This window comes from Telopea speciosissima, chromosome 8 (assembly GCF_018873765.1).
Source record: "Telopea speciosissima isolate NSW1024214 ecotype Mountain lineage chromosome 8, Tspe_v1, whole genome shotgun sequence".
NCBI classification, from domain to species: Eukaryota; Viridiplantae; Streptophyta; class Magnoliopsida; order Proteales; family Proteaceae; genus Telopea; species Telopea speciosissima.
This window is the reverse complement of record NC_057923.1, coordinates 8,568,995-8,594,884: the sequence shown is the minus strand read 5'-3', so window position 1 is coordinate 8,594,884 and position 25,890 is coordinate 8,568,995. Positions and strand designations below refer to the sequence as shown.

Below are 25,890 nucleotides of genomic sequence, written 5' to 3'. Positions count from 1 at the left end.
TTGTACGAGAACCTAAGCCAGCCTCAAACAAAGCGGCTGCATGACAAATAAATTGTCCAAGGGTGCCATCTATAGATTTCTTTTAGTGGTGCAACTTGGCCCAACTAGGATATCTCAATTTAGGTCATGTCCCACCAAGCTTAGGGCAGGCTAGGCTTGACCCTAATTTTGTCATTTTAAGTTGTTTTATACCAAAAATAAAATAAAATATTCTAATCTAAATATTTATATATAAATAATATATTAAATAAAATGTTGTACCTTAAATGTAAACCATGATACTAATCCATCGTCTTTATCTTGCATATATTTATACCTATACAGGGCAAGGCGGGCTCAAACCAAGACCTAAGCTTAGATCCGACCCGACATGACCTTGGGCCTAGAAAGTCCGACCTTTTCAATCCTAACCAAGGCCTTAAAATTTTCAGGCAGGTTCAGATAACCTCGGACTCATTCAATATTTTTTAATTAATATTAAAGCTTATCAAGATTGTTTAGAAATTCAAATGCATGGTTGAATCAATAGTGTTGTTAGTGAGAATTAGGAGCATACCATCCACCAACCTTCTTTAAAGAAAAACATTTCTTGAAATATTTAAAGGGAGGGGGATTACTATTAGGTTGCGTGGTCCTTGCACCAACATAGGGTGTCCAATAAAGGTGAGATTTTTCATTTCACGAGAGATGAGTTGGGCATTTTGTCATTCCTATGTCTTGGTGCACGCGTCACGCAACTTGACAACTATCTTTTTCCCGTATTTAAAATAGAAATATAGGAACCATCGATCTTTCTATAATCATATATGATTTCTGAGGTTGAGAGAGAGAGAGAGAGGAAGAAACAATGAACAACTGCATGGGAGATTGGAGATTGTAGGATTCATAACTCACATTATATAAACATTTTGAAAAAAAATAAAATACTAATTACAAATATCAATTGGGTTGTTTCCCATATTTTTTTAAAGGGTTTTTATAATAAAAAAAATTATTATTATTTTAAACAAAAGTTTTATGCACGATTGTGCACGTCCATTAAATATAATCAGATAGACATAAATGCCCTATTTAAAATGATCATAACATCTCCATCAATTTGACAAATCAATGTACAAAATCTCTTGTTCATCAATCTTTTTTCTTTATTAATGTTATTATTATTATTATTCTTATTCTTGAAGGATATTCGATTTTGTCACCTTAAACTAAACCTTGGGACATCGAACAAATCAATTAATTATGTTTTAAAAAAATCAGATATTGAAACACATGGGTTCAAAGAATGACAAAGAATTTTTTAACCATTGGGAGCGCCCCATCGCGGATAAATGATTTCACATTTAAAAATTGAAATCACGTTGTACAATCAAAAGAAATCTTACCCACGTCGCCAAGAGAGAGAGAGAAAGAGAGATAGAGAGAGAGAGAGAAAAGTGTAGAGAAATAGAAGGAGAGAGTGTGTTGGGAACATTTTCATTATTTAAGGTATAACCTTAGGACAATAATTGACATAATAAATAAATTTAAATTATTTAATTAGATTTGATGGACACACATATCTATTGAACAGACACATATAATAAGTACGTGTTCTATTTTGGCGTTGAAGACTTAAGAATAGTTTCCAAACTTGTAATTCATTTTACATTTTTAAGTTATAATTGATTCTCAAAGTAGCTTTTAGATCCCAAGGATGGACTTAGCCATAGGTCACCCATCTTTATTATTTGGCTTAACCTTAACCTTAATTGGGGGACTTTACCTATGACCATATGAGAAACTAATGAACCTAACATTGGAACATTAAATAGGCTTGATGACTAACATGGTAGGAGATCAACTAACCAAGGTCAAAGAACCCTTTCCCATTTTTTAAGTACTTTTTTTTTTTCCTATCAATTTCTTGACAAACAAACACAATTATTACTTTTGAAGTTAAGATTTGAATAGAAAAATGGTGTACACTCCCTCCTTCCGGATCAAATGGTCCCCTCCATATACAAATTGTGAGGCATTGCCGTCTGTGTGTCCATTGACTTGACGTGAGAGATACCAATACATGCAAGCAACGTATAGATCCCTTCCTATCTAAATATTATTTTATCCTCATTATTCCCAAGCAATTGTTGTATTATATTATTATTTTGTATTTTTATTTGTTTTTTTTTTTTAAATCATGCAAACAAGGATTCTGAGTGAGGACTTTTCTTGAATTACGTGAAGGGTTAACATGGTTGGGATTCGGCTCCTCTGTAGTGCGACACAGTGTGTAACACACCATCCGACGGCCCTGTGTGTTCGGACACGTAGCCCAACACATAGGCAGGGTGTTGGGCTACGTGCCCAAGCACACAGGGCCGTTGAATGTGCGCTACACATTGTGTCGTGCTACAGAGGAGCCCAACGCAACATGGTTGAAGTTTAACAGCCATTATTATGAACTAGCCTTATATCTATAATATCATTACTTTATTCTTCATGCTTTTATACAAAAACAATAACAAACTCCCTTATCCTGACTTAATGGGACGGTTATACGGATCCAAACAAAACAAATAGAAAAAACTAAGGTCTAAACATACATAGGGAATGAAGAGATGAGAAATCAAATTTAATAGTCATGTTATCCACATCACACGTACGCACTCAATATGTGATCAAAGTTTTAGATTTATTTGACAACTCTTTATGATCTGATAGAAGTAAACTCAATTAGAACCAGTGATAAATCAAGAGAAAATTTATTTGTAACGAGTCATATAATTGAGATAGTTCACTAAATTTGATGGGCAACCAACAAGGGCGCTCCAAGCTATACAATAGGCAGCCCATCAAATGACTGATCCTCGTGGCTAATATGTGTGAGGCATGTTGATTTTATCGCTTTTTAGTCGAGAGTTGGTGGAAGTATTTTTCCTAAAATAATAAGATCGGGATCTTCTCCAGCTAACCCATCGCCCAAGGAGTGCCAAGTGAAGCATCCAACGGTTGGGATGGCTGGATGCGTGTCAGGTCCCACAGTTGGATTTGCCAGGTCTATCATGTGCTGCTCTCTCTGAGTTTAGTTAAAGAAACAGTTGAGATTTGCCAAGTCTATAAAGTGCTGCTGCTCTGTCTCTCTCTTTCTCTCTCCTGTTTTTCTTCAATTTTTACTTTTTACAATTAATCCATAACGATCCACCTATACGGGATCTGCTAAGAATCGGTATCAGATACAAATCAACCGATCTAATACCGATTCCTCAAACCATGATCTCAACTGATGGGTAACAGGAATACTAATTTGTCATTCTACTATTTAAAAGAAGGTTTTGAAACTTGGAATAATATTCTTTCAATTTGGCTTCGAATAACCCAAAAGCCCATCCATCTTAATTTCTGTGATATTCACCAGAAGTGTAGATCCAATCATCTCTGTATTGTTCCAATTTTATCGGATGTCCCCGAAGAGACGTGTAGATTCACTCATCACCACTAACTAAAAAGGAGAAAATTTTCCTTCACCACGCAATGAGGGTTCCGTGGGGGCAGACAAAGCACAATATGATACCAGAAGCAGTCTGAAGCACCACCTTGGATGTAATTCAAGATTACCCAAAACCCATACTAAAAGAACTTCGAGGCAAAATCTCCAACATTGAAAGTTCAACTCTTGTTAATGAGGTATCGATTTCACAATCAAAACCATTTTACAGACAGAATTTATCAGCCAAAAAGAAAATTTGACATAGTCCAACTTCGAGGCAAAATCTCCAACATTGAAAGTTTAACTCTTGTTAATGAGGTATCGATTTCACAATCAAAACCATTTTACAGACAGAATTTATCAGCCAAAAAGAAAAATTGACATAGTTCTTTACATTGTATTACTGAACAGATTGACCAAGAAAATCTGAAACTACAAGGCAGCTAGCCTCCTGGACCCTGGCAGCCTCAATTTGTTGTTGGGGGAAAAAAATAAAAAACAAACATGACCACACATCCTCAAAAGAGTGGAAAGCAAATAACTGTATAAATTTCATTTAATGATTTAGTTTCCAACTTGAGCCAGATTAAAATTAGCCCATTCAATACAGGACAAAGCCCTAAAATAACCCCACTCCCAAAGCATGGAAAGATCATTGACAATAAAAGCTATGGTGTGAGAAGTGAGAACGAAGCAGGTATGGAGATTTCACGGCTGCAACATTCTGAGAGGAAATCATGCCTAGTTACAGCAATAGCTCGTTCTTCGCTACAAACCCCAAAACTGTAACAAGAGCCTTTCATGTTTTCTTTCAACATGTTTCACAGCTCAAATTCACTGCATCCGCTACAATCAGCTCAACCATCAAGAGCACCAAGGGCCTTCATGTCTTCCAAAAAGGCAGTGTACGAGTCATCAATACTGTGTGTCTTTGGTGCTGCTGAAGCATTCACCAGTTCTGACTTCCCAGCAACAGCAGGACCTGCTGCCCGGGGCACTGTTGCCCCTGTTGATGACGGTGGTTTTGGTTTCACTTTTGCAACAGCAGTCTCTCTCCTTACTCTTACAGATGCTGGAACCTGAATTCAGGCCAATGGTATCAAGTACTATTGAAACCAATTCAAACTCTTATATCGGGGCTAAATTCACAATCAGCAACAATTCCATGTCATTCATAGTTGTCAAGGCCTCACCTAGACAATGACTAGGCAATGCCTTGTTTGTGTCGCCTTAATTTCTTTCCCTCCCCCCAACGCCTAGGATCCGCCTAGACGTTGTGACAACTATGATGCCATTAGTAGATAAAAGGTATTGTACAACTAGAAGAGAATTGTGAAACATACCATAGCTGTAAGTTCAGGGGTATGCTGAGCCAGAGGTTTCTTCACCACAGTTGATGCTGCTGACTTGATATATGATGGCTTTGGTGGTGCAGGTCTAAACCCTGTTTGATCATTTTCCTGAAAAGTAGGAACAGAGCCAGGTGGAACTAGTGGTCTCATCATCAGGGATGGTCCAGGTGGTGGACCAAAAGGTGGCCTTGGCATCAGTGGAACAACTATTCCAGGGGGAGCAGCTCGGTTAGGAAGTCCAGGGCCAGGGAGTGGTGGTCGCATATCTGGCGGTGGAGGTGGTGGAAAGCGTGAAATACCTGGAGGTAATACATCAGGCTGCAACGTAGTCATCAATGCAGGCCTAGATACAGCAGTTGGTGGCCTAGGAGGTGGTGGCGGTGGCAGAATCAACTCAGAGGCATCCTTACTCCTCATACTGTTACTGGTATAAGAGTCAGAGTGAGCACCTTGAGGTTGATGACTAACAGACTTCTGTGGCAAACCAGGAGGAGGTGGAGGCTGGGGCTGCATGCCTGGCATCTGCAAGAGAGTCCAACCTTGTCATGGTTTTCCAAGCATAGAATGTAATCAACCAACAGAAAAATAAAGCTATGCGATTAGATTCCTTAGTTTCTGGATCATCTGATGCAGCAGTTTGATTTTTTTCCCTCTCACTTCCGCTCGTGCCTGGAGGAGGTGGCTGAGTAGGTCGTTGGGGTGGTGGAGGTGGAGGCAGTGGAGTGTGACTGGAAATCTGTTCCTTGGATGGAGGTCCTGGAGGTGGAGGCAGGGGTGTAGGGGGCAATTTGGCACCAAGATCAGAAACAGGCTTTGGAGGCGGAGGTGGTACAGGCAAAGATGAAGGTAGATCACCATCTCCAGAACCCAATTCACTGGAGTTTGGCAATGGAAGAGGTGGTGGGGGAGGAGGCATAGCTAATGTCACATCCTCTGATTCTGGCAATGATGATGATGCTGCACCACTTATTGAAGCTTCTGACAAAGGAATCCTAGGTCCTGAAGTGCAAAAACCAAAAATTGGAACTTATAAATAACAATAGCATTGAGAAAGTAACACCAGGAGGTGACAAAGTACAAGTTAAACTCACCTATTGATGATTTATACATGGGAGGTTTTCCAGGAGGTGGTGCCCCAGTAGGATTTAATGTAGGGTGATAATAGACAGAGTCCTGCAACCAGGAATACCTAATATGAGCATGAGGATGCAGAAGCTTGGTTATAATCATGACATGACGGATCAGGTACCGAAAGGTACTTCTGGTTTTGGATGTTTCACTCTGTCCTCTTCCTCTGCTGCTGTTCGTCTGCGAGGAGGGCCCAAGTGGCTGCAAGAAAAGATAAAACATATGATAGTCGTGAAAGTCAAAATTACAATATTGGTAAATAGTTAAATCAGCAGCTGATGCATAGAAATATACCAGAGAGCAGTTTTTTGAACAGGCATGTCCATAGATACTCTATGGGCACGACGTCCATAAAACCTTACCAAAAAATATAAGAAAGCTTCTTCACCTGAACATCACCGGAGTCTCACCCTTTTCCCGTAGTTTCTCGTCATACTCCTGTCAAAGTAAAAAGAATATTATAGCGGATCATAATAAAATGCAGTAAAGTACAACAAATGTAGACTTTCATCGGGCAATCCTCATCAATAGGTTTGCCAATTGCCTTCAAATGGACAGAGACAAGGGCGGAAGACGCAAAACTCTTATATCATTATAATTCGCTACAATTTTCAATAGGAGGACGAAAGAGAGGAAGCACAACAAGGGCAACAGAGATAGAAGAGTGGCACAAATGGCTATTTGTTAGCTTTATTTCATCTTTAATTTTATTGCCTTTCCCTTTCCTCTATACGAAGATAAACCTGGTTGGGGGACCAAGTTGCAAGGCCAACCCCAGTGCCAAATTGTGTCTCATGCATAGAAGAAGATCAAGATCATATAGGCCTGATGTTCAGGCACCCGATCTCCAACTTTTTCTAAGACACTTTTCAATTGCTTTCTTCACTTTTCAAACCATTTGAAACCAACCAAACCCCTCATCAATGCAGTACCCATCTAGTTGTGTGTGTGTGTGTTCTTGATAAGTCATCTACCTGTGAATTGTATCCCTGTAAAATGAGGCATGTATCACATTCTGGAACAAGGGACGGGCCTTACAAGCTAATGCTACCTCTTTCAGGCCTACCTAATGTTAAAAATAGAGCTACCCACAGGACCAACTTGAATGCCAATACCTAACACTAATAAGTAAGCCAATATCTAACAAAATAGGTAGCAGTCTCCAATGTATGTCAGTATGGAGGACTCAGACCCATCATACACCTGAGAGATCTTGAGAGATTACTAATGCCAACAATGTCTAAAATTGCATATACCTTCCTCTTCTTCAAAACAAGGTTCAGTGTGTCCTCAAGCTGTCTTTTCTTGTGCTTCCTTGCCTTGTCCAGAGCACCATCTGCTTCTGCACCATTGACAATATGGATCAGAGGCATTGACAATAAAAAGTTCCCCAGACAAACCATCTACCTGAACTAAAGCAAACATAAATATAAACTACAGTAACAAGTGAACAACATGGCAATGAAAAGTTATTCCGAGCTACAAAGAAAGCAAATTAAGAGCACATTATGTCTTCTTCATGCTTTGATCTACATCAGGAGCTTTAGACCACTATCATCACTTCAGTTGAATAATGTCATACTACATCATTTCAGATATCATGAAATACAGACAAGAAGATTCAACCACCTATAAATTCTACTTCAATTGCACACTTAGGCCCCATTTGACAACATTTCTGTTATGCATGATTCATTCTTAGCTAGAATTGATTTTTTGTGATTCTGTTCTGGAGGAGTGATTCTGCAGGAGTAAAATGTGTTTGGTAATAAGATGTAAGAAGTGACTCTTAAGTCCGAAAAGAAACAGAATTACATTTGGAAGGTGTTATATCAGAAACACTTCTGGCACTTCTAACAACCCAATTTCAATAATTATAGGATATAATGTACAATGCATTATAAAAGTACTGTTGCACCAACAATTGTAACCACATGTCAATTTTTAAATATCCAAACCATTATTAAACAATACCATTTTCTCTAACATATTAAGTAAAGTGTGATCCCTTCATGCCAGAGAATGCTCACATGTACAAGATGATGGAGCCAAATATGAGTAAACTCCTCAAGCTTGGACCAAAAAATAAGCCATGGGATAGAACCCTAATAATGCCTCTTAAATAATTGCATTGTCTTGTATATTCTCAGTAACGTTCAGCTGCTCTGGGTATGGAGAGTGGTACTCCGTTTTACTATTAACAAAGGGCGTATTGGGTTTCTGGGGAGAGTTATGGGGTTGGTTTTCCCCTCTCTGTTTTTTTTTTTTTTTTTTGGTGAATTTCCCCTCTCTGTTTTTCTTGTTGGTAATGTAAGACTAGAACCAGAATAGATCTAATCCCAGGCAAGATCAAATAGAACAACGGAGATCTTAAATTTGTTGGAGGAGAATGGTGAGATCTCAAATTGATAACCACAAGAATTATAATCCACAAATTAATAACCTGTTGAAGATGCAATTGAAGTTGAATGATCTATCGAAGAATTAAGTTGAACTCCCAATAGAAGAAACCAATCAGTATAGAGAGAAACAGATCGAACAACTTTTAGGGTTTTGGGAAACCCTAATTTTATCTGAAATCGATGTTGGGGTTGGCCCCTATTCTGAATTCCAGCAACTAGTGTAGATCTTCAATAGCAGCAATAGTAGACGATTAATGAAGAAGAATAACCAGCAGTGATGCACCAACTTCTTGTCGACTCAATTCACATAATAAAGGATGGAAGGGGGATCGATTAGAATGATGGAAGGGGAAATAATGAAGTGGGTCTCTCACCCTAGGCTTCTTGCCCTAGCTCTCACAGCCAATCCTCTCACAGGACAATCACTTGCCAAAGCAAAGCAACTCAAATCTCCTCTGCTCCGAAGAGCTGATTACATATATATAACCCAATGGCTGAGGCAACAATAGAAACTAGAATGTAACTAGGATTCCCAATTAGGAATACAACTCAAACATAAATAGGAAACTAAATAAAAATCTAATAATAATAATAAAAAAAAAAAATAGCATCAACTCCTCTAAGCCAGTTGTCCAGGTGGGGCCATATCACAGTTCACAGTAATTTCGTGAACAGTGTTTTTTTGCCCTTTTCTTTGTGCTTTGATCTACATCAGTTGGAGTATATCTTGTAATCTATCTCACTTGCTGTCTTGGCCACTGTTGTAATTTAGTTATGTTTTTTCTTTCAAGGAAGAAAAAAAACGGAGCAATTGGCCAGCACATATTGTTTCAATGCTTTCAGCAATGCCCCAATACTGTATGATTTGTTTTCTGGACTTGACAAATCAATTCTTTTTACCAAATGCAGGCCATGGTCAATAAATTAGGTGCAAAATGGTTGAAACTAAGGTCCATAAAAGCTTCAAATGTGATTGTCAGTTGAACTTCCCATTCAGTTTATAAGGGACGTCTACACCTATTATGGATACAGTTTTCTATTTTTCTCTTTCCTAATTCAAGTAACCTTTCCTTCCCTATTGTAAGTACACTTTTAGTCTCTATACATAGATGCAAAAAGCCATAGAGCTTCACATGATTTTGCTATTGAATAAAATTGGTTTTTGCTGCCTCTATGTTCTGTGGGATTCGGAAAGCACTGTTGTGGGATGCAACAACCCTTGGTGGGATAGTTGATGAGATGTCAGCATAGTTCCAACTAGGATGCTTGGTTCATATCTTTCTTCTATTCTTCCATTCTTCCATTCTTCTAGTCTATCTATCATTGATTCGGGTTAGTAATTTTTGGTTTTCTGTTCAGTTATTCTTCATGTTCAAGTTGCTGGAAATTTCTGTTTCTCATTTTTTACATCTCAATTTTCAAATCTGATTTCATATTTGGTGATCGAATAGTATTCTAAACACACCCACAATTTCAAATTTTGATTTTGGTGTTGATTTCTTAGAGATTCCTTGATGCAAATCACATCCCGTGGAAGAAGAAGTTTCGGATTTGGGTTTGGTTCAGTTTTTTGGGCCAAGATGAACTTGCGGTTCAATAATTTAGGCCCAAATTTAAGTACCCCATGGGTTATATGGGCCATGGGCTAAGTAATTTTGAGTTTTCTATTGTAACGGACCCATTCTATAAGCCCAAATATTAGGGATTTAAGGCCTATACAGGATTAAGTAATTAGTTTCTATTTTCTTAATTTCTAATTACATGTAATAAATTATCTAATGATTAAGAAGGATATTAAGTAGAAGTTTAAAATTTTGTTACTTTCGATTTTGCATATAATAGCTAAGGATCCTTTCTAGAAGGATTCCTTTTTAGAGTTTGCTTGGCAGCCAAGTAGCAAGTAGAGTTTCTATTCTTGTAATCAGTTTATTAGTTATTATAAGGGGAATATATAGGGACACCCCCTCATCTTCAAAACCTTCTGAGTCCGTCCACCGAGTTAACTCACCGTTACCTAACTAACAGAAAACATAAAGTTACTAAAATACCCTCTATACCTTAATACATAAAAAAAAGAAGAGACCAAACTACCCTAAGTCCTCCCAACCTTCCAGTTACCCCATTTCCCAAATCACTCGCAAACCTCCTCACCGCTGGCCATCTCCTTGACCCCCCACCCTTCATCTCCGGTCGCCGTCTCCTCGACCCTCCACCCTTGCATCTCCGGTCGCCGCTGCTACTCCACCGTCTCACTTGTCTGTCTTGCCACTGAAGTCTGATGGTTCTTTTTGTATCATGGAAGCTCTTACCAGGTCACATAATGATGGTCTGTTTCTGCTTCTAATGATTCTTTCTTTTGGGTTCTATTCTTAGTTTCATTTCAAGCATTATTTCTAAAACCCCTAAACCCTTTTGTCTTCTTCTTCATATGAAAGGTTGGTGCCAACGTCGTCCCCCAAGCTCGAAGACTTCTTAGGTGGTGCATCCATGGGAACCCATCAGTACAGAAGCAATGAAAGAGAAGCCATAGCTCTCAGTTTGGAAAGCATGTATTACCAACAAAATCCAGAACCTGAGACCAACAGACAACACTTTCTCCAACAACCATTTAGGCATCAACAGCAGCATATACAAGTTCAACAGCACCCATATTTCTCTGGACTAACAGGCCAAGAGATGTTCCAGACACCACTGGAGGAGGAACCAAAGGGAACACATCCTGTAGACTGCAGTTGTCAGCTCCCTCCAATGGCTGATGATGCAATTCCAAGCCTGAAGAGTTGGGCTGCTAGGCAGTATTCAACCAACCAGGCATTGCAACAGAAAATGTCTGGTTGCATTAGTGTAGATGGAGCAGGGAATACTGTCTGTTGGTCCAATGGGCTATGGGGATTTGCAGTCTCTGAGCTTGTCCATGAGGCCTGGTTCTCAGTCAAGCTGTGTGAAAGCCCCACAGAAGATTTCTCCCACTGCAACTGAATCTGTGGCCATGGCGACTGGAGATAAAAGGTGGGGGGCCCAGGAGATAGCAGGGTATTTTCGTTTTCAAACTTTTAATTTGGGCAATCTGGTCCTATGACAATGGTTGGGTGAGTATTGACGTTTAAAACTAAACGGCAGTTAGTTTGATGGACTAATTTACATGCTTTCAATAGATGAGGGAGTGTGTTTGAAATATTTTGAAGATGAGGGGGTGTACATGAAAATGGGCCATAGTTGAGGGGGTGTCCCTATATTTCCCCTTATTATAAATAAAGAGCAAAGGGCACACTAGTCCACAGATTTGATGTTTGAGAAACTATGCTCTATGTGAGTGCATGCACTGTGGTGAAGCAAGTGGCAACCACGCAGGATGGTGAAGCCCAACCACATGCCATAGGTGGTGATACCTGTTGGTCATATCCTTTTCTTCTTCTCTATATTCTCTGTTGAGTTTTCTTCTCCGTCAATACATTGTTCCAGAAAGCATTCCTGCAACCTACTTCCTACCATGGGCATCCCTAGGTGACTTCTAACCTTCTACTTTGTTATTACTTAATCTCTAACACTGCTACTAATGTAAGACTAGATCATAGTTATCAAGGCGTCGCCAAGCGTCCAGGCGGAAATATGGGAGCAAGGCGGTGGAGCGCCTTATGGTATGTAAGAAAGGCGACCGCCTTGGTCACCAAGGCGTCTCCTAGGCGACCAAGGCGACGCCTTAGGACGCCTTGTGACCAAGGCGGTCGCTTTTTGTTGTTAAATTTATTTTATGTATTTACTTTTATTCTATTTCCTAACTTATTATTTGAAAGTGTATATGGAGTATCTACACTGAGATACATTGGATCAATACTATAAAACCCCATTTATTTATTTTTATTGTTTTATTCTATTTACTAACTTTTCATTGGCTGGTGTATGTATTATCTAAACTGAGATACATGTTATCAAGGGTAATAGAAGACTTTTTCTTCTTCTTTTTCAACAAAAGTCCAAAACTGAAACCCTCGACTTTTCATCTTCGTTATTTGGGTTTGGGAGAAAAAACCTGTGGTGAAGGAACAACTCCAAGTCTCCATCAATTCCGGCATTGGTCTTCTCCTGCCAGCCGCTTTGATTCCGACGAAGCTTCCTCCGACTAGCACGTTTCCAGCAAGGTAAGTAACCTTCTACTCTTCTTCTTCTTCTCTTCTATTTTTCTTATTCTGCTGTTGCGCCTCCATGTCCCATTGTCCCCTCGATTTTTCTTTTTTTTTTTCTTATGCTGCTGCTGCTGCTCCTCCAGCCTCCACCCCCATCGGCGATTCCTACCTTAGGGCCTACTGCCTAGGCCTACTGATAATCGATTTTTTTCTGTTTCTTCTCATCCTCCTCCTCCTCCTTTACAATTTTTTTTCTTCCTTCTCCTTCCCTGTGACGCACTATGTTCTTTTCTTTCTTTTCTTTTTTATTTTTCCATCCTCATTTCTTTTGCCTATAATAAATTGAATGATATATCCTCATCTTGAGACAATGTGGACCTATGAATACATATCATAGACGTCATTTTGCTATTTTGTCGAAATCATGATATGATAGTGTGGCTTCTCTACCCCCACCAGAAATTCTTATCCTGTTGTTCCTACCTTAGGGCCTACTGCCTAGGCACTCATTTTGGCATCATAGAGGTAAGTATTAGCAACCCTTTATTCTTTATATTTAATACTTTATAGTGTTGTTCCACATTTATATGCTATATTTCTATGATAATAGATGAACTTAGTTTGTTAATTTGTTTTTTTGATGAATATCTTGCATTGGTTTGAATCATTAATATTTATTTAGCAAAGTAGAATTATATAATTTTTAATATGCTATTTGTACCAAATAAATTGGTTATATAAGAAAAAGAATACTAGAACGCCTTGTGGCCGCCCTATCACCAAGGCGATTAGGAAGGCCCTCAAACGCTGTGGTCGCCTTGCCGCCTTGATAACTATGGACTAGATTAGGGTTTCCCTAGTCCCAATAACCCACAACACAAATACCCAAATAGAAGCCAAAACACTGTAACCGCAGGTCACAGAGGTTTAGTCATCAGAAAATTGCTAACTCCAGAATCCGTTGTTCCCCAACTTGTATGGGACTGATACTCCTAACAAGTAAAGGTCCAACAAGGGTGATGAAGCCGTAGAAATCTCAGCTTCGATTGATGGCTGAAGAGGGAGATACCAGCAGGTCACTAAAATAGAAGGTAAATTTAGATTTAGTAACTTAGTGAGTAGAGATCAAACCAGCCATGAGAAAGTAACCAAACTTGGATCGAATGAATCTTGTCTAGGGTAGAAACACTGCTGAAAGTTTCAATTGATTCTTATGGTTGAGCTGGAAGATATGACAGCAACTCCCAAAAATAGAAACTAATTCTCTGCAGGCCAAACCAGCCAGCAGTTGGGACTTGGGACTCGAGTTTGGATCGAGGGGAGGCCTTGTGAAGTAGATGATCTGCAGCAAGTTTGGAGTGATTTTGATGGACAGAAGTGAAGTTATGAAGGGGGGATGAAAATAGAAGGTCAAGGCTTGGAAGCAATCCAGCCAATAGAACAAGCTAGAATGGGGATCGAATGGAGGGAATGATGGTGTGAGATGATGCTCCAAAACTCTGCAGGTTTTGATGAAGGGGAATGGAGATACACAGCCTTAAAGTTGTAGCAGGAATCAAGCCTCAGGAACAGCAGCAGTCTCACTTGAATGGGTGCAGCAGAAACAACAACAGCCTTGGAGTGTTTGGGGATTGATTGCAGCCTTCGAAGGATTCTTCACAGAACTTGTATTGATCAACAGAGAAACAGCAGCACAAAGGATCAATTGCAAAAGAAGAGAAGACAGAAGAGAGGGGGGGTAGAGGAATGGCTCTCTCAGCCTGGGTCTCTCACCCACAGCTACCCCAGCTGTTGAACAGGGGTGCTTTACTCCCATAATCAAGTGCAAGAATGCCTCAAAATTTCATTCATTAATTCTGTCTAACTATTACAATAAGGGACTGCCTATTTAATGAAGTACGCTAGTTTACAAAATTAGAAACTTAAAATATATAGCAACTTGACAAACTTAGCAACTAATAGAAATTAGAAACTTAATGAAAATAGAAACTACTAAAGGCTTTATAACTTAGCCTTCTAAACATGCAAAGATAACCAAATTAGAAACTACCTAATATAAACTGAAAATAGAAACTAAACTATGGCAGCATTAGGATAGAAGCTTTCTCCACTTGATGGGCCCACAACATCTTCTAAAAAGCATACCACACAAGGCAAATATGGGCAGTGACACTGTTCACGTGAACAGTAACATAAACAGGGTTTTGGCCTCTTTTTCTTGGCCCTTCTAGAAGACCTGCTGGGCTGGCTCGATCTGGTCCAGTTCTGGTTCATCTGGAGCTGGTTCGATGGGCCTTGGTTCTTCTTCTTCTGGCAGTCCTATTATATTCTGTTAGTTGATTTCTAGCACTGTTATGATGTTTGTTATCTTCTGTTGGACAACAACCTAGTTTAAACTTCAGCTGATAGACTCTAAGAATAGGTCCATCAGTTTGGGCTGATATTAAATTGTGTTACTGTCCTCCATTCCTACTCCATTCGACGTAAATCTTGCGTTCATAAGATGGCTGGTTAGTGAGTTATATCAGTTTTCTCTACTTACTATTTTTCTGTTTTTGTGATTTACTAATTTCTGTCAATGTCATTTTCTCATCATTCAACCTTTTAACTTCCTTTGATATCTTTACAACTTCCTTTGATATCTTTACAACTTAAGCACTCCCATAAGTTCTCTAGGATATTTCATTTTCACCCTCACCAGGTTCATCATTTTGGAGTGCTATTTAGTCAAAGTATCTGCTGTGTTTGAATTATTGCAATTTTATTTTCTGTAGCTTTGTTAGAGTTGATTTATTTCAGCCGACCATACCTCATCTGTCCTACTTCAATTGAGATTCTTCTAGAGTCCTATTGCCAATAAGATTAATCCCATAACTCCAGATCTGACCATCTGGTTTCAATCATATCTTGAGGAGTTATTCTAGACTATTAAAGTGACATCCGACCAAATTTCAATCTCATCTGAGTTTTTGATTGTTAGTTATGAATTTCTTCTAAATCTTGTCTTTTCCCCTTCACTGTGATTCTGGTTTTCAAATGCGTTTCTGAACCTAATCCTTTAGGCTTCTAAAACCCCATCATATCATCTTCAAAAGTTCTATAGGATACACACACGGATTTAATTGTAGATTTGCTACTTTTGGCTTTTACCATCATTTGGTTTTGATATGCAATCTCCCATTTCCCTTTACCGGAAATCAAATTCATACATTAACCCAAGAGATAGGCAAGAGGAGCATACTAACAAACTCTAGTAAAATAGCAAAACGCTCTAATTTGCTAAGCAGCTGATAGTGTGCTTCTGTAAATCTACTCCCACTCTATGACAAGGACTGTGACGATACGAAATTGATGATTTAAACTCTTCCAACAACAAAAGTTAGTTCTCTTGGGTTATGCAAGTATAAGAAGATCCCTAAACTCCATTTTAGTGATACAATTTCAAATAATCCACCAGCTACATGACCCTAAGCTACTCTAGCTCCAAGTCAAAGGAAATAGTTAACATATATAAAAATAAATTTTATGTTTACAATGGGTGAGTTGACAGGTTCAGTTTTCTTCTAATTTCTACAAAGTTCCATCATCCAAGACAATCAACTAAAAATAATGCCTAAGTATTACAATCCAGAAACAAAGACAGTTCTAACTGATCTAATAATACTAACGAATTCCATTACATCAAAATACTCCTAGTTGCTGCAGACAGCTTTCAGTATGGAGCAGATAATGGTATGGTAAAGTTGCACATTTGGAGAATGAATGAAAAAGAAATGATAGAAGAAGAAGAATAACATACTCATAATTTCCAACTTTCCAATCTGATCCCTGATTGTATCTGGATCCTTCTTCAAAATGCCGACCTCCCTTACTTTCTTTCTTTCCTTTTTGTTCTGTTTAACAAAGAAACATAAAAAACTGAGGAATGTTTGAATAAAGATTCAAGCCATTAAGTGAGGCCATAAATGATACAAATATCACCATTTAAAAAAAAAACAAAAAACAAACAAACCCGACATATAATAAATAGGTTCAATAAAAAGTACATCAAACATATTATTACCTACACTGAAGAATTCCATTCACGAAGGTTGAGGATGAAATAAAGAATGATTAAAAATTATAACCCTAGAACGAAAGTTGCAAGCTTTATTACCCTCTTGAGCTCCTTCTTACGGAGCTCCTTCCGGTAGGCATCGGTAGGGTTCATGACTTTCCCTCCCTTCGTCGTCTTCATCTTCGCTCTGCGCCCTCTTTTTCTTGCTTCTAGGTTGAGACCCGAGATGAACTCTCTCACTCTCGAGTCTGTTCTTGTCTCTGGTTTGGTTGAAGCCCCCAAAAAGTACTATTTCTTCACACTCCGATTTTTCTTTATTTTTTTTTATTCTTCTATTTTATTTTACCCCTCAATCTAGGCGTCTACTGTACATATGTTTAGAGACTTGAGAGGTTGAAGACAAGAAAACCAAAAAGAAAGCCCAAGAAAAGAGCCCAGCCAAAGACACTCAGCCCAAAGGTTTTTCTATTTTGAAAAGCCCAAACGAATTCTGGTTTGGCAGCTCAAGTCAATGGGTCTGAGAGCAATTCAATTTTGAAGTCCACTCGAAAGCCCACAAGCAAGCCCAAGTCAAGATAAAAACAATTAATGAGGAAAGGCATGGGTGACCTTTCCCTTTCCTTTGGTAGGGAAACACAATAGAGTCTTGCTTGAGTTTCGAGTTTGAATCTACCAAAAAAACAAAAAAAATAATTTCTAGTTCGAAGAAGAGGAGGTTTTCCTCAGCAAGGTTCGGAATCTCAGTATTGGGAACAGATCGGTGTCTGGGATCATCCATTGGTCCAAATTTGATACATTTGCCCTTTTTTTTTTTAATCTTTTTACCTTTGTTCGTACCATAAGTTGGAAAACTGGGTTTTGACTGGGGCGAGTCACCCGATTCGAGTCAAATTTTGAAAAATCTGGTCAAGAGTCGTGTAGACCAGGCTAGGGTAAAAAAATGACGAGACTGGATCATAAATGGTCCGAGTCAAATAAGACTTGGTATTTTTACCCGAGTCCTGACAAAATCAGCAAGTTTAATCGCTTTTAAAAAAATCATAAAACTAGTTCACTTAGAAACGAAGTTAACTAAATAGTAAATCCATAATCTAAAACAATAAGAAAGCCTTAACTCCTTGACTCCCTTCACTTGTTCAATGGTATAAACTCAAAACACATTGATATGTGATTACTTCAATTTTTTTCCCCCATTCTCATTCCCCATGGGTGAAGGTAAACTCGGTCCTTATAACGAATCAAATTAGATCAAAACTGAATCAACCTAATAATAAATCAATAAGAACCCAAAAGCAAACCGAAAACTTTTCTTATCCGTTTGGTTTCAGATTCACCATTACTACACCGAAACCAATTTAACCCAAACCCAAACCAACACAAATCAATAGATTGACACTCATACTTAGAGCCCAATTACATCACTGTACTTTACCCAAAAAAAAAAATAAAATTACATCTCTCTACTAAGGCAACCTCTTGTTGCTTGGTTTTTCTTTGTCTTCCCTACTTCTACGGTGAAGCTTCCCATTGTCACTGCCTTCGCTCAGTTGGTGCTGAGGGGTACCATTAATTTGTCTGGATATGCGATTGCCCTTTGTTGGCATCTACTGTTAACATCCAAAAAGCTGCATTCAGTGAAGCCAAAAATAAGGAAAGAAAACGTACTAAGGCTCTCTTTGGTATGTTTTTTATTTTTTATTTTTATTTATTTAATAAAAATCATTTGTGAAAATCATTTTTAATCAAAAACATAAAAATTGTTTGGTAACCATTACCTAGAATAGATTGTAGACATAGAAATATGTTTGGTATACTTCAATGCATAATAGTTTTTTGAAGTGGATGGATGAAGAGATGCCACCTTTACCCATCTTCCTTTTCCCAAGGCATAAACTCAAACCGAGTCGTTGGGTATCAATCTCTTTGGATTTTCCTTATTTCATTTTTGGATTTTGGGTTTAGATCACCCATCCATATGCGATTTAATCTCCTAAGATCCAGATCCGAAAGAGATTATATATATTAACAATTTTTATGAACAAACCGCAGAGTCTGCAACTATGCAAACCATCACTATCGACGCCGTTAGCATCTCGCTACCTGCACCATTGTCATCATCCAAGATCTCTGTAGGCATCCTTTAATCTCTCTCTCTCTCTCTCTCAAGAGACACAAAATGAATTATACTAAAGCAAGGGAGCAATTCAAAACCATTTTACGGTCGCTGAAGACAGGCAATTAGTTCTTTACCAGATTATCAATGTCAAGGAAGTCGAATGTTACTGAAGATGAGGGCGGACAGATACAAGGACGACGTGAACAATTGCAGGAATTGATTGTCGTATTTGCAATAGTTGTTCTCATGTGCTTTCAGTTTTCTTTCGTATACTGTTGGAAAGAATTTCTCTAAGAAGTCATCCATGGACGTTACTCCTCCTGTATTATTAGTATTACAATTTAACTAATCAGTTACTACTACTACGGCTAATTTTTATTTTTGGATGTCAAGAAAACAAAAAAAAAAAAAAATATTGGGTGAGTGGTGGTAGCAGAGCAGAGCTACCGTGTTAGCTAGGCCCAGAAAAGAAAATGGGTTTAGTACAGAAAAAATCTGAATCGAATTAATCGAAATTAATTCAAAATTGGTACAACTAAACTGAGTTTTCAGGGTAAATTAGCCTAGAGGGTTCAGATCTATCTCTCTAGAATTTTTCCAAAATCGCCGCTTGTGCTCTGCTCCAGCTCTCGCAGGTAGAGGAGAACAAGACACTGCAATAGGACCGTCGGAGTGCCGTCCCGCTGTGGTAGAGGAGAGAGAGAGATTCGGGTCCCTCTTGCCACCGCTCGACCCTTCCAGAAGACACCGTGAAGAAGAGATCGAATCCGATCGACCTCCCTGCGCAAGAAAACCTAAAAACCAAGAAGAACCACCCTTGCCGCACCACCCACCCCCAACCAAACCATTGCGGCTATGGTTGTGGTACCGAGGTTGGTGTGTGCATTGTTTCCGCTGACTCCGCCGGAGAAGAGAGAGATGGTAGGATCTTCCTAAAAAACACTCAATGCCAAAACTGATCGGCAAAATCATCGATGTAAGAAGCTAGTAGTCAGAGTCGGTTTTCTTAGGGCTGGAGGTAGAAGACGACGACGATGATGATGGGTTGGGGTTAGGGACGAAGGATTCCTTCGACAGATGGGGTCGCCTAATAAAACAATGAAATGACGCTCTTATCCTTCAATTTTGAGACTTATGAGCACGTGCTCATTAAAGTCCCCGGATAAATGGTCAAAAATGATTTTTAGGTAAAAATCATAAATGGTTTTCAATCTATTTTTTATTTTTGGTTTTTTTCAATCTTTTTTAAATAGAAATAAGTCCCATAAACGATACCAAACGTAACCAAAAATGTTTTTAAAGACAAAAATAAAAAATAAAAACTATACCAAAGACACCCTAAGCTACTATTTACAACTAGCAATTAAAGAGTTAATTGCCTCGTATTATATCAATTACGAACAACGCTCATCAACCACTAAATCATGGGTTCCACATTTTGCCACATCAATACATGAGTCAGTCCTTTGATTCATGTCTAGGGCTGGAGTGCTCAATAGGTCATGGACTCAAGTAAGGATGTCAATGGATAATCGAAATTTCATATTCGATTTGCATTCGTATCCGTTTAGGAGAATCCGAATCCGTCCAAAAACTAATAGATTACGAATATGATAATTCCCGTATTCGATCGATTATTATCCGATCCGATTCGTTTAGCAATCTGATGGTAATAAAAATGTTTGAAATATATCTCTGTATCTATATTTAGTTATTGTCTAAACCAGACCGAATGGATCGTTTAGGCTTATTGAGAGCATTTCAGTACTTTTTTGGGTTATCTATAAAGTGTCTTCATCTCTTATGAGAGGTGTGGATGAGATGTTGATGGTCGAGACTTTCGAATCGATACGTATTTCAACATATGTTCAGTTTTTGTCCGAACCAGATCGGGTCGGTTGTTTGGGCTTAGTATTTGTTTATCCTTTTAAGTTACCTTATCCGATTCGTTTGGCAATCTGACGGTACTAATGTGATTATTTTTCTAGAGTTTCTATTGGTTTATGTATGTTGTTTTATGGAATGTTATGCATGGAATCACATATCTATTAAAATAAATACAAGAGAAAATCAAAAGTAAAAAACGCAAGAAATTCAAAGACAAAGAATAGTAGAAGAAATGGTAGTTTCTGAACTCTTAAGTCTCAACCCTAACCCTCATAAAAAAAAATATGGTAAAGATGGCAACGGATAATCGAAAATTTATATTCAATCTGCGTTCATATCCATTTAAGAGAATCTGTATTCAAAAAATACTATCCGAAAACTATCTGAATCAGTCTGAAAATCGATAGGATGTTATCTGAATCCATCCGAATATAATCAGATACGAATAATGTCACTATCCTGAATTCGATCCGTTTACATCCTTAGACTCATGATAGTATTTTCCTTCTTCCCATACTCTTAATCTCTGTTTGTTTGACAGAAAAAAGCGAAAAATGTTTTTCGTTTAAAAGTGGGAAATTTGTACTTGTTTCCCACGAACTATAACAAACATGATTGTTTGGTTAGATGAGGTTGAAAACTTTTAGATAATCTCATTAAACGTATTTTCTGTGTGGTGAGGTGACACTCCTCTTTTTTCCACCCCATTCATTTTCAAAATCCTATCAAATCACTAGGACTTTGGCACTATTCATGAAAAAAGTTAATCTTGATTCTATCTCTCTCTTATGTCCATTTCCTATATCTCTCCCCTAGATAATCACACCCCATTACAAAATGTATATTCTATATTTTTTCTTTCTTTGCCAACCCAATCCACAACATGTGGGACCGATCCTCACAAGTTTCCCACCCCTTTTTATTCGTCAAATAAATGGGGCCTAGGCTTTGTTTGGTTGTAAGGGGGAATTAAAGGGTAGGGAAGTGAAAATTTTAAATCTAAAAAAAAAACTTTTGTAATCATTACCACATATGATTATGTCACTAACTCTAAATCATTCCATATTTGGTTATTAAATTTCACTTTAGTTTAAAAAATAGTAAAATAAAAATTACATGTAAAATATATCATTACTAAATACAGTAAGAAATTTAAGTAATTTATACAATCACATAGGGGTAATGATTACAAAAGTTTTTCATTTTAGGTTTGAAAAATTCTCCCTCTCTAGTCTCTTCCCTTTAATTCCTCTTGCAACTAAATGTATCCTTCTGTGAGGTTGAGATAAGGCCAATGAGGTTTAGCTGTCTAGGCTTTAGAACTAAGCTTCAACCTAATTAACCTGAAATCGAATTATATACCAACATGCTTATTATTAGGGTAATAGATCGTTGTGTGGTCATGTGGCATTTGCACCAGTGTGGGGGTCAATAAGAGTGCATGTAGAAGCATTTGACTGAATGGTATTTTTTAATTCATTGAGGGTTGAGTGGTAATTTCATAAAATCATGTGTTTGGGCACATGAACCATGTGACGGATTAACGTTCTTTTTTCCTTTATTATTATTATTTGGCTTTATCAAGTCATAACAAGCGAAAATGAGGAGTTGGGCATCAAATCAGCTACATATAAATTAGTGTATCTCCTATCATCAAAAAAGAAGAAGAAAGTGTAGCTCCCTTAGATATATGCCAAGGCTACAAATATAATTACATTACAATAGATATTTGTAAGGGAAAATTATCGAGGGAAATCAACCTTAATTGGACAAATACACCATATAGTCCCTTGCATATGTTAGCTATATAAATTGGAAATCTAATAAGCTGTACAATTATTATTATTATTTTTTTTTTTTACAAGTAAAAGGATGTATACAAGGCAGGTCACATAAGGAAAGAGCTATACAAGGGAAGAGAGTTATTACAGGGATTACAGAAAATCAAAGAATATCTACAGGAAAATTAGATTTCCAATCTATTACAACTAACAAATAAATAGATTTTTTATATAGATGGATTTACATAATCAAAGGTAAAATATGAATTAAGAAAAGTAATTCATTAGAAAGAAAATCAAAGTCATCAAACCATTAATTCAGATCCTCCCTAATGACATTTAACCACCACAGTCGATCTCCCACCATCCATGGGGTGTAATCCCCATATCCCAGAGCTACATCCGGTGATACCCTTGCATGCATTCTTATTGACCCTACGCTTGTACAAGGTCCAAGCAACCCGACAACGATCTTCTACCCATAAAACAGACAGTTGCCGGATAGCGTAAGGGAACGTTTATCTGTCTCTCTCTCTCTTTTCATTCTAAAATGACATATCGGTCTTCTAGTATGATATAAGAAAATCGACACAAAGAGACGTTCACATAAGCTACGTAACCGGTCAAGTCAGACAAAGTTGGAACGCAAAACCATAAAACAAAGGTCATGGCCCCATGGCTTTATAACCATAGAGTTAATAAAGCTACCGTGTGCACATTCCCAGCCACACAAAGACTCCTAGGGTTTTAGGGTTTTGGCTATGGCGACGACTTACAAGTCTGCTGACGAAGTGTTAAAAAAGACAACTTTTGTTGATTTGTGACCAGGGCCGGCAACGTCCACACCGTTGCAAAGCATGTATGAAAATCTTTTAATGTTTTTTTTCGTTCTTGGTAAAGATGGAAATCTTTTAAGGCGGTGTCAGATCAACTTCAATTTGAATTCTTCACTTTCGAGCTGTCCGATAGCATTTCTATCAAGACACAATGAGATGCGCAATAATCGTCTTACCCCGATCTTGATTGATCTTTTAAATGACTCGCTCTAAATATCTCAAACTTCCCCTTTTGGTTCGACATTCCACAACTACCCATCTGACAAAGTAATTAAAAATCACCGACTCACTGTACCAAACTCCATTACCATCTATTTAAAGATAAGGAACTCCTTCAAACTTACTACTCTGTGTGTGTGTGTGAGAGAGAGAGCTTCTAAGTTTTGTTATCTGTTGCAGGGTTATTCACCTCGATCCAGAATATCACAATGGCTGACGGTGACGTGAAGCTCGTGGGCGCATGGCCAAGCCCGTTCGTGATGCGGGCGAGAATCGCCCTAAACATCAAGACCATCACCTACGAGTTTCTCCAAGAAACGTTTGCACCCAAAAGCCAACTCCTCCTCCAATCCAACCCTGTCTACAAGAAAATCCCAGTTCTCATCCACGCCGACAAACCCATATGTGAATCCCTCATTATCGTCCAATACGTCGACGAGATCTGGACCTCCGGTCCCTCAATCCTCCCTTCCGACCCTTACGATCGCGCCATCGCCCGCTTTTGGGCTGTCTACATCGATGATAAGGTATATGTTTTTTTCGATCCGTTGGATCTTATTATAGACTAGACTTGGGTAGAATTCATCCTTAAAAGCTAATCGTTAATCGTTAATTATTTTATTAATTTTGTATAGTGGTTTCCGGCTTTAAGTGGAATACAAAAAGCTGAGAGTGAGGAAGCGAAAGCGGCGGGGATAGAGCAAGTCAAGGATGGATTGGTGTTGCTGGAAGAAGCTTTCCAGAAGTGTAACAAAGGGAAGAAGGGTTCTTTCTTTGGTGGGGAGAGGATTGGGTACCTTGACATCGCATTTGGTTGTTTCTTGGGTTGGCTCAAGGTGACTGAGAAGTTTAATGGAGTGAAGTTCTTGGACGAAACTAAGACGCCTGGTTTGGTGGGTTGGGCTGAAAAATTCTGTTCGGATCCGGCGGTGAAGGATGTGATGCCGGAAACGGAAAAGCTGGCGGAATTCGCTAAGATCTTGCATGCCAGGTCCAAGGCTGCTCCGCCCAGTTAAAAAGAGATCTAATCTTCACATTATGATTAGACTCTCCGTTTGGTTGCAAGTGTTCATGTACGCTGGTTTCGTTAGTTTTAAAAAAAAAAGGTCTCTGTTTCCCTTTTTTGTCCTTATAATTTTAGAAATAAATAAAGAAACGAAGTTGTGCTAAAATGAAAATCTGTGATCTTGTCTTTCTTTAGCAATCTTATTAGAGTAGTTCTAGAAAACAAGAAACCATATAATCAATCATCAAAGATTTTAAGTGTAGGGTATTGATGTAAGGATGATTATCCTTTCATATTCCCAATCTAGTCCAGTTGCCCGGTTCCTCTCATATGGGGTTCGGAAATGACAACCTAACCCCCTGCCTGAACACATTGCCCTATTGAGGTTAAGTCGTCATTTTTCCTCCTTATAGAGGAACTTGACGACTTGACGACCGTATCAAACAGGAAACCTGAGCAAAAAAAAAAAACTCTTGATTACAGAGTATTCGCATCAAGAAAAGAGGGCTTCAAATAAAAATAAAATTACTTAGACACCTCTTAAACTATGGCCATTTTGTTTATTCTCCTGTTTTTGTAATGCCTACCTTAAAGGTTACTGAAGTGATAGATTTACCTCCTTCTGTTTCTTCTTCTTCTTCTTGTTGCAACCTATCCCATACGACCTTGCCTCACCCTATCTCATTCCCTCCACCCCCATATCAACAGCGTCGGGTGATTCCAATCAAACCATTGGGGGATTTCGATTCAATTTCTGAAACATTGGGTGACAAGCATAAAAAACCCATTCCTTCTGCCCTAAATCCAGTAACTACTAAGTTGTAACAAGTCACATTCCATTATCCCAAGTTCCTCCCTGACCCATCATCTTAATACCAGACAAAACCCGAAAAAGACGAAGTGAATAGAAAAGGACAGTGCAATGGTGGACCAAAGACCAACCACATGTAAACCCTTCAGTATTACACGATTTCATGCCCCAAACCACACAGAAAAGCCAGCCTCTAATTAATTTGAACTTGGACCCAGTGGGATCAGCCATCATATGAAGACATTAATGTCACACATTGGAAGAGATCGTAAAAACTATAGAAGGAATAAAATAACAGAACCGGAAACAGGAAAGTGAAAACAAACAAAATATCTTTTCAATCAATACTTAAATACTATGATTTTCAAGAAGAAGAAGAAGGGCAAGATGTTCATAAATTTCAGTTGAATAACTCATAAGGTAAAATGGACATTTCCATTTAAACACTAACAACAGATTAACACCGTTAGGTTTCAGGGGGTGTCAAGTAATTGTTTGAAAAGTTGGTGATCGTAAACAAAATAACCATCGGCTAGGGGGTGTCCAAGTAATTTTCTCTCAAATAAAAGATTGAACTTTAGCATCACTTTTCAATCTTAGTGGCCCTTGCCAATTAAGGTAGTTGAACGCTAGCTTCTTTTGGGGGAAGCATCTCTTCAATGGAGATCTCACTTTATCCTCTCATTTTTGTGTAATAACTAA

General features: G+C 38.3%; 3 protein-coding genes across 5 annotated transcripts; 2 read left to right on the top strand and 1 right to left on the bottom strand.

Annotated features, from left to right (window-relative positions):
• The first annotated feature begins 1,399 nt into the window (after positions 1-1,399).
• On the top strand, positions 1,400-24,417 carry LOC122671494 (glutathione S-transferase U17-like). 2 transcript variants are annotated; one of them, XM_043868738.1, is made up of 4 exons: positions 1,401-1,433; positions 3,312-3,317; positions 23,578-23,898; positions 24,007-24,417. In XM_043868738.1, the coding sequence occupies exons 3-4, from the start codon at positions 23,581-23,583 to the stop codon at positions 24,385-24,387; spliced, it is 699 nt and encodes a 232-aa protein (XP_043724673.1). In that variant the 5' UTR covers positions 1,401-1,433; positions 3,312-3,317; positions 23,578-23,580; the 3' UTR covers positions 24,388-24,417. The 2 variants fall into 2 exon arrangements, with proteins under 2 accessions (XP_043724674.1, XP_043724673.1); XM_043868739.1 differs by lacking the exon at positions 3,312-3,317 and having other exon boundaries at positions 1,400-1,432; positions 23,573-23,898.
• LOC122671493 (protein EARLY FLOWERING 5-like) lies at positions 4,197-16,770 on the bottom strand. The gene is made up of 9 exons (XM_043868736.1): positions 16,632-16,770; positions 16,275-16,368; positions 7,206-7,291; positions 6,338-6,387; positions 6,081-6,150; positions 5,913-5,994; positions 5,429-5,820; positions 4,813-5,343; positions 4,197-4,548 (listed from the first exon to the last, which is right to left on the bottom strand). Exons 1-9 carry the CDS (start codon positions 16,710-16,712, stop codon positions 4,327-4,329), a joined length of 1,608 nt encoding a protein of 535 aa, XP_043724671.1. The 5' UTR covers positions 16,713-16,770; the 3' UTR covers positions 4,197-4,326.
• Positions 10,685-11,338, top strand: LOC122671495. 2 transcript variants are annotated; one of them, XM_043868740.1, is made up of 2 exons: positions 10,685-11,054; positions 11,118-11,338. In XM_043868740.1, the coding sequence occupies exons 1-2, from the start codon at positions 10,839-10,841 to the stop codon at positions 11,328-11,330; spliced, it is 429 nt and encodes a 142-aa protein (XP_043724675.1). In that variant the 5' UTR covers positions 10,685-10,838; the 3' UTR covers positions 11,331-11,338. The 2 variants fall into 2 exon arrangements, with proteins under 2 accessions (XP_043724675.1, XP_043724676.1); XM_043868741.1 differs by having other exon boundaries at positions 10,687-11,058; positions 11,122-11,338.
• Positions 24,418-25,890: the final 1,473 nt, after the last annotated feature.